General features: G+C 45.0%; 1 protein-coding gene across 1 annotated transcript in view; it reads right to left on the bottom strand.

The window, feature by feature from the left end:
- Stab2 (stabilin 2) overlaps positions 1-4598 on the bottom strand; it is a 182348-nt gene extending 177750 nt beyond the window's left edge. Inside the window, exon 1 of the mRNA XM_031350149.1 lies at positions 3611-4598. Coding sequence (XP_031206009.1) covers positions 3611-3715 — 105 coding nt within the window. The 5' untranslated portion in view covers positions 3716-4598. The remainder of the gene's footprint in view (positions 1-3610) is intronic.
- Positions 4599-9439: the final 4841 nt, after the last annotated feature.

Raw genomic sequence — 9439 nt, forward strand, 5'->3', positions numbered from 1 at the left:
GGATAGAGCCCCCAGTCTTGTGAATGCTGGGTAAAGACCAATGGAGCTACGACCCTAGTACCCCAGTTGTTAGCTTTTGCTCTCTACTTAAGAATTCCAGGCACTGCAGGGCCATGTCTCATATTTCTTTGTTATTCTAGCAGCCCAGCCCCCATTAGGTGCGGTGGAAACACCATCACCTCTAAGGTCATCAGAATATGTGAAGTCACAGAACACTGAATGGCTATGCAGGCTTCCAAAGGTGTCATTTGATTTTCATTGCTCCACAGAGTAGACCAAAGGTCACCATTCTCAGTGCAGAGGGTGTGGCACAGAGGACTGAAGACAGTTTGGTGTATGCAGTGACTTGCCTGAGGTCACATATGAGTTATCAGCCTCTTGATTCCTTGATTAGCCCTTTCTTCAAGCACCCAAGTGGCACAGAGAAAACCAGTCTCTATTTTTATTAGAAGCTTTCTTTTGGTGATCATTTTGAACCAAAGCACCCCTGGCTGTTAGTGTACAATAAGGCAACAATCCCTTTCACTGTTGTGGCATGACTCAATTTTTCTAAAAGCAAGGTTTTGTTTACATCGGAGTTTCTCTTCTGATAGATGGATGAATTGATGTCGTGTTCAGTTTTTCTTCTTAATATGACCAACTTAACTTTCTTTTAAAGAAATTCTTTGGGTTGGGGAATGTGGCTCAGTTTGTAGTGTATTTGCCAGCATGTACAAAGCCCTGGGTTCAAGCTCCAGTACTGCATAAGATCATGTGGTGGGGCAGCCCTATAATTCTATTACCCAGGAGGTAGGGGCAGGAGGATTGGACATATAAGGTCATCTTCAGCTACACAGCAAGTTTACATGACCAATATATAGCACTAATATAATGTGGTACATCTACACAAGAGAATGTTATTCAGCTATTAAAAACAAAGACATTATGAATTTTGTAGGCAAGTGAATAGAATTTGGGAATATCATCCTTAGTAAGATAACCCAGACCCAAGAGGATATGTATGTTATGTACTCACTGATAAGTGGATATTGGCCATGAAATACAGATACCCATGCTACACCCCACAGACCCAAAGAGCTAAACAAGAAAGAAGGCCCAAGTGAGGATGCTTGAATCTCACTTAGAAGGGAGAATAAAATAGTCATAAGAGGTAGATGGAGGGAAGGAGCTGAGAGGGAGGGAGGATGGGAGGGAAAGGGGGGGCTCAGGATAAAGTGTGGGGAAAGACAGGAGAGATGGCCAGAGAGCCATGAGAATGAATGGAAATCTGCAACTGATAGGGGTGGAGGGCATCTCAAGGATGTGACAGAGATCTGGGATAGGGAGGTGCTCAAGAATCAATGGGGGTGACCTTAGCTGTGGCTCACAGTATTGGGGATATGGAACCAGAAGAGGCCACCTCCTGTAACCATGCAGGAACTCCAGTGGAGTGATAGGGACACCAACCCACTCACAGAACTTTCTACCCAAAATGTATCCTGTCTATAAGGAATGCAGGGACAGGGGATGGAGCAGAGACTGAGAAAACGGCCAACCAATAATTAGCCCAACTTGAGACCCATTCCATGGGCAAGCATGAATCCCTGACACTATTAATGATACTCTGTTACGCTTGCAGACAGGAGCCTAGCAAGTTTGTCCTCTGAGAGGCTCCATCCAGCAGCTGACTCAGATGGATGCAAAGACCCACAGCCAAACAGTGGGTGGAGCTTGGGGACTCTTCAGGAAGAATAGGAGGAAGGACTTTGGGCCCCAAAGGGGATAGGAACTCCATAGGATGTCCCACAGAGTCAACTAACCTGGACTCTTGGGGCTCTCAAAGACGGAACCACCAAGCAAAGAGCATATACAGGCTGGACCTAAGCATATGTAGCAGATGTGCAGCTTGGTCTTCAAGTGGGTCCCAAACCACTGGAGCTGAGGCTATCCCAAAAGCTGTTGCCTGTCCATAGGATATGTTCTTCTAGCTTGGCTGCCTTGTCTAGCCTCAGAGGGAGAGAATGCACCCAGCCCTGCAGAGACTTGATGTGCCAGGGTCGGGGGATATTCTCAGGGAAGGAGGCATGGAGGAAAGATTGTGGGAGGGGGTGGCAGGAGGGGGACAGTGAGCAGGGTGTAGAGTGAATGAATATATATATATATATACATAAGTATATATATATAAATATATATATTCATATAGTGTGACATAAATCTCTAAATCTGTCTCTATCTATGTATCTATGTATCTATCTATGTATCTATCTATCTGTCTGTCTGTCTATCTATCTATCTGACTTTCAAATTACTGTTTTCAATTGGAATAACTCATTTTAGAAACTTAAGCCAGCTAAAGAACAGACTCAGCATAGAACAATGGTCAAGGCCAAGTGCCTGCATTGAAACAAGCCCTCTGTGCTGAAGATAATTGTGACAGGAATCCCTACCGTTTGCAGAGCCCTGTCTTGGGAAGCAACGGAAGCTTAGAGGGATTAATTTACCTGCTTAGGGTTGCATGGCTAGTGTAATGGGTAGCCCAAAGGCCTGTCCTCTGAAAGATTTCAAAGTCGCAGTTCAAACGTGCCCCACTCTGGCACTGGACTGGAGAGGTACCCATTGTGCTGTCTGCCACCTTCTTGGAAAAGTGCCCTCAGAGCTGGAGTGGGCTTGCAGCAGCAGCTCTATCTGGTGCTGAGATCCCATACTCCAAATACTGCTCAGAGCTCCCAGGGACTAACCCACCAACCGAAGAGTACACACGGTGGGGCTAATTGCTACAGCAGCATATGTATAGCAGAGGATGGCCTAGTCGGTCATCAATGGGAGGAGAGGCCCTTGACCCTGTGAAGGTTCTATGCCCCAGTGTAGGGGAATGCCAGGGCCAGTAAGCAGGAGGGGGTGGGGTGGTGAGCAGGGGGAGGGGGGAGGGAATAGGGTTTGTTCTTGCTGTTTTTTGTTTTTTGTTTTTGTTTTTTGTTTGGAGGAGAAACTGGGAAAGGAAATATTGCATGACATGTAAATAAAGAAAATATCTAATAAAATAAAATAAAATAAATAACATTCCCGAGATTGCTCATCACTGAGACAGCAACCTTATACAGGTATGGCACCTGTGTGAGCTTCTCTCAGGTCTTTAAGGTCACCATGGTCCTCCCACTCCAGCCGAGGAAGCAGGAAAGCATGTGTGAGTGCCTGATGGATTTCGGAAATGTTTCTGATGTTTCCTGTTATTAACAGGGCATCACCTCTTTACCCTGGAATTCCCCTGGGCACCTTCCTACAGCCGAGCTTGAATTCTACATCTGAGAAGATGACCGATAGGTGCCCACAGTGATAAGGTAGTCCAACAAAACTTAGAACATGCAGCTCTGCCAGGGAAAGAGAAATGCCCACACTAAAATCAGAGATGCCAGCCGCAGGGTCAGCAGGCCATACAAGAAACAGCCAACCCAGCCAGCCCCAGAAAGATAGCACCTCCGGCTTAGGAGCTTATTCTTGTGAGTTTTCTCGTGATTTTTATGAAGCCCAGGTAGGGCTTTTTGACCCAAGTTTATATGGGAAACCAAAAAACCGTCTAGAGCACATTGTGAAAGTTAACAAGTATATACACAGGGAGGGATGTTTATCTTACCGGTTCTGGGGCTTCAGTTGGGGAGCAGGCATTTTGCACAAGCAACCCCAGGAAGACGGGGATTAAAGGCAGCAGCTCGCTGCAGAGAAGCTTGCTCTTTGCCATGCCAGGCTCCCCTCAGGGTGATCCAACGATTTCAACTCCTCTGATGAGCGCTGGGAGAATTCTTTCTCATGTCGGTGGTGTCTACGTCTAAATCTTTTCCTTTCCCTTGTTAGGAAGGGAAGGTAGGTGAGGCCAGGCTGACTAACCACAGGAGCTCAGTGGAGTCGGCCACTCTGAGCTGTATATGAGTCCTGGCTGAGTGACAGGATTTCCTGAAGGGGCCGAGGCAGAGACCTGACCTGGGATTTCTGTGCCTTGCAGAACTCCTAGGGACGGTTCCCCTCCTGTCACTGTGGCTGATCTGCACTGGACCTGCCTTTGCACACCATATCACGGAGCACCCTTGTCTTTTCCATTCCAACACATAAGTTCAGAGATTTTCTGTAGGCAGAATTTGTGGGAGTGCTCATCACTGTGCAGAGACCCAGGCACATTGAGAATGTTTCAGAAGGTGGTGGTGTATATTCATCCTCCTGTGCTTGTCAAAATTCATGTTGGTGCTAATGGTTGGGTTTTCCACCCACTCTTCTCTTCAAGGTTATTCAAGCAGTGAGTGACCGAGTCTGCTCTTCTAAGGTAGCCCTTCAAGGTTGAGTCTAACACTATTTCTCCCAGGAAGACTTTCGCTTCTGTCCCTCCTGAAGTTTACACACAGTGTCACAAAAGCCCAGTCATACATATTGCAGTCCATCTGTCTGTCTGACCTTTTCTTGAGCCAGGTATGAATGTCTTGAGGGCAACGGCACAGTATTACTCTTTTCTGCATTGCCACTGCTTAAAGTCTAGAGCAGAAACATAGGCTTGAAAATAATAGAAATGACAACAGCTAACACCCTGGAAACTCACTATGAGCCAGGCGCTGTTCTAGTCCTCTCGGTGATTGGGGACAGGGAACCTGTTGGCAAGTCTGGGGGGCATTTACTTGATTAATGATTGATGTGGGAGGGTCCAGCCACTGTGGGTGGTGCCAGTCCTGAGTAGGTAGTCCTGGATGTGTAAGAAAGCAGGCTGAGGGAGCCAGGAAGAGCAAGCTGGTGAGCAGAGGTTCTGGCCCTGACAGCCTTTTATGACAGACTGTCAGCTATGAGGTGAAGCAAACCCTCTCCTCCTATAAGTTGGTTCTGCTCAGGTGTTATCGAGGCAGTAGAAAGCAAACAAGGATAGTCAGTATCTATGTTCTATAGCTGGGGGATGGCCAGCCCAGCCTTGAATCGGGTTCCAGAGTCCCATGCTGTTTCTCTATAGCCCTGCCCCAAGTTTTTACACGTCATATTGAGCTCCAGTCACCAGAGAGCTTTCAAGCATAGACCCTTTGGAGACAAATATAGTCTAAATGGTAAGAAAAGGGGAGTCACAGATATTCATGTCTCAGTGAATCTCCATGTGGCTGCTCATTAGAGTTCCTAGGGGGAGTCTTAAAAACCTCTAATGTCCAGTCCCGGGCTCCTGGGAGGGAAGACAGATGAGGACATCTTGAGGCTTACTGCTTGATCTTGCTTGCACCAAACTATTACTTGAGGAGGAAACATGTGATACCAATGAAATGTTGAAGGTCACCTGTGGCAGCAGCCATGTTCCCTCAGCTAATATACCAGAGAGAGAGATCCGTTGGAAGTCTCTTTCTGGTACCTTTTCTTTTAGAAAGGTGTGAAGAACTTATCTGAGGCTTTGAATGTGATCTGTACCAGGTGCAGTTGTGACATTATGTTTCCAGTCACTGTTTAGTTCTGGGAGAAGCTACAGGTTCTCTGGAGAAGAAAGCCCTCACCCGAGGCCTGGGAAAGCCTTTCTCCTCAGTTGACTGCTCCTGTTAGACTAGTGTGAAGGTCTGATTCCCACAGCAGAGAAACATCAGGAGCAAAGAAGAAACAGTTCAACTTTGAGGATGTTTCCAAACCTTTGAGACAGAGATTTTTATTTTACTTTTTATTTACTTTTTATTTACTTTTTTATAATTCTGTCAGCCATCTCTAGATATGATGCTTTTATAGTCTGCCTTAGGGAAAAATGGTGTTAAACTTTATCAGGGAGACATTTTATTTCCTAGGTTATCAGGAAGTAGAGTTAGTCTGCTTAGGACCTGTGTATACACTTCAGCAATCAGAGGCATTGACCAATATTGCCCATATGGCAGTAATTGTCTGCATGGTCCTGTTAATTAATTTTGTTTTGGTTTTGTTCTTTTGAGTCCTGTAAACATCAGCTCTTCAAACTTATTCCAAATCCCTATTATTGTGTCCTCCAAGATGCCTGGAACTCACAAGCAGCTTGGAGTACCCCATGTACACGGTGTGTAATAATCACTCTCTAGCGTTGATTGTACAACATGGAGGGCGTCAGACCTGGCCCGATCTCCTTTCCTGTTGTGGGTCTGAGGGACAGTCTGGGTTTTCCCCTGCCCAGGGTTGTTCCCATTCTGCCGATCGATCTGTGTTTCTCTTCCTGGACAGAGTGTTAATATTTTTCTTACTGCGCTTTCTGTCATTTTTTGTAGATTGTTGCAATCTACCTTGTTCATTACAGCTCCCATTTTACTTGCGTATATACTGTCTCACCTAAATATTTTTACAAAATAGAATGGACAAGGAAAGACACCTCAGCTTGGCAGGTATAGCAACTGAGGCCTAAAGAAATTGAGTGATTTATTCACGGTCAATAAGGTGTCGTGAGGTTGCCGTAGTAACAGATGCTGTAGTTATCTTACTTGGTCAGGATCTCTGTTTATATAGGTGGCCCACCACTCTGTGTGTGTCTGACATTTAAATTAAACATGATCTGTGGTGTACCCTATCCAACCGGCTGCTGTCTCTTCATTGTTGTATTGAGGTATGACTGCAGAGGACCTGTGGTTGATGCCAGGCGTGCCTGATGTACATTTGTTCTCTCAGGACAGCCTGGTCTATGTGGAAAGGTACCAGCCAGCTAAGGCTGTGCAATGACACCTGATCTCAAAGTAACAACTATGGTGGAGTCAGGACTAAAAGAGATGACTTACTCATACCCATGGCCCATTAGACAGCCATTGGTTTTGTCATCTCAACATAGCATAATGCAGGCCAACTGGTTCCCTGATGCTTCAAGCTTTGTGTAAAAGCTACAGCTTAGATAGGCCTATATAGATATATCTGGCACGTGACTTATGGGCTGCACATGACTGAGGATAGCTACAACTTTAGGCCAACCCAAACTTACTACATGGCTGAGGGTGACAGGGAACCCTTGCTCTTCTTGCCTCCACCTCCAGAGTAAGTGGGATTGCAGACATGTGCCACCCTGTCTGGCTACTATACTGATGTTCCCCCTTCAAACCATATGGAATTGCTTCAACCCCTCAAAACTACAGTACCGAAGAAGAAGCAGAGAGCTCGTAGGATGTTGAGGCAGGCAAAATAGTGTGAATATATTGAAGCCAAGGATTTATTGTTATGCTTGGATTTTCTCATACTATTTCACCAGCAGAGGTGGGCTGAACCACACAAAACAATCACTCTTGAAGGTCAAAAGTCAAGCTGGTGCCAACTTCTGAACACAGACCCATTTAACTCCAGATGATATTAGAAACTATCCTGTTTATGCCTTTATACAGAGATAATTTTCTTTAGTTCTTTACCATTTCTTGGGGGATTGTTTATTTTTACTTTTAAAAGGAGAATTGCTTTTGTGAGGTATCACCTTCAGAGTCCACCAGTTTCAGCTGGAATGCTCATGTCTCAGGTAGGATGTACTCTGGGGCCAAGGCGCTGTCTGTGGGTGATGCCTCCTAGGTCCGTGCCTGTGCCTGGCCCTATGCTTGCCTGATTCCTTAGCATGTGCTCTGACCCAGCAAATCAATGCTTCAGTTGCTGTTAGGTGCTGACATAGCTGTAGGATTTCCTGACACTCATTAGATCCCTGTTTTGGGATGTCAGCTTCCCTGAGCAGAGGATATGTCCAACACGTATGTCCTTGTCTCCAAGGCCTTTCCTTTTCCTCTGTTGGTTTAGATTTTTGCACACAGCAAACCTTGATGTGTGTGTGTGTGTGTGTGTGTGTGTGTGTGTGTGTGTGTATGACTTTTGTTTTCCCTTTCTCTGGAACCCATTCAGCTGATCTTGGTGTAGGCAAAATTGAAACATAGGCCAAGTTTCTTTTAACTCCACCTCTCGATATCCTCTTCTGTATTTTTCCTCTTCCTGTCCTGCAATTCTTTAATCAATCAGTAGACAGTGGGTACTTGCTATTCCCATAATGCCTTTCTGGTGTGCTTGTTTCATGACAGACAGGGATTACTTAATACATAGGAATAGTGAACGTTTACCATCTATGACTTCAGTGATTTTTTTCTTTCTATTTTTTTTCTTTTCTTTTTTTTTTTTTAAAGGCAAAGTTTCATATATCCAGGAAGGTCTTTTCTTCATTCTCCTGCATTCACCTCTTACATCTGAGTACATAGATGTACTCCGCCATATATGCCTCAGATAATTTTCGTCTTTCTTCTACTGGAAATGCAAGCAGTTGCTGTTGAGTCGACCATCAGCTGGCAGAGTCCCATCAAGAATCCAGTCAGTTCTCTCTGTGCCCATCATCTCCTCTTGGATGAGACCATCATGATGGCTTGTTTGTGTTATTGTAGTAGCATCTTTGGACTCCCTTTACTCTCCACAACCCTCTCACGAACACCACTTAGGAATCTCCTTTACAGATATAAGTAAGAACAAGTGTGCTTGGAGTTAAGAGTTGAGGCTCCCTAACCTCTGGTCTTCTCTCCGGTCTTATCCGGAAGCATTTAGAATTCACTCCATTATATGGACCCCACTTTAGCCTATGTGTTGTACTCAACACTGTCAACATGAATCCCACTCATCTTTGGCATTTTCATTAGCTGTTTCCTCTACTTGAAATATTCCCTCCCTCTGGAGGGTTCTCACCTCTGCTCATTGGCTGGTTGACTGTCACTCTTCTTTGACATCAGTGCCCACTTAATTGTCACCTTCATTAGAGAATCTTACACTCAAGCTGTTGTGGGCATTAAGCCATTCCATTGTCCCACTCCATTTTAGTTTCCAGCACAAATTCTACTAGACCTATGAGTTCGTGTAGTATTTGTTGGCGTCTATCTTTCTGCACTGAAGCATCAGGTCTAGGACAACACCTCTCTGCATATTCTTTCTCGTGCTCTGCCAGCTGATACACTGAGTGTGGAGTTTACATGTGTCATGTATTCTGCCCTTTATCTTGTATGATTTAATCCCTTCAAAATTCCCACAGGGAACACTCTATTATACCTTTGTGTTACATCAGAAAGCTGAGGTACGTAGAGATCTCCAAGCAGGCCAGCTTCACAACTGGTGGGTCTGTCAAGTAAAAGGAAATTGGGTATTTAAGTAACCCAGGACCAGGCTCATTCACTAGCTAGAAGACTTACTCCTATGACATTAAAACCACAGGTTTTCTGTTTGACTATTTTTATTATAAAATGGCCTGCTGAAGTATTTGTAGGGATGGAATATAGTATCAGGCAATCTGGGACTTAGAATGGGATCATTAGCATAGATAAGATGGGGAAAGGCTGGTTTCTCAGAGGACATTCAGGTTAGCACAGGGGGTGAAGGAGATGCCATGCTGCCCACAGTAAATGATGAGGGCAGATCTTGGAAGAGTCTCACTCCAAATCTCTCAATCAAGGACATCGTTGACTGTTGGCCTTATTGCTCAGTAAATCTGACAACTGGTCTACCACTCCAT

Source organism: Mastomys coucha, unplaced genomic scaffold (assembly GCF_008632895.1).
Source record: "Mastomys coucha isolate ucsf_1 unplaced genomic scaffold, UCSF_Mcou_1 pScaffold4, whole genome shotgun sequence".
NCBI classification, from domain to species: Eukaryota; Metazoa; Chordata; class Mammalia; order Rodentia; family Muridae; genus Mastomys; species Mastomys coucha.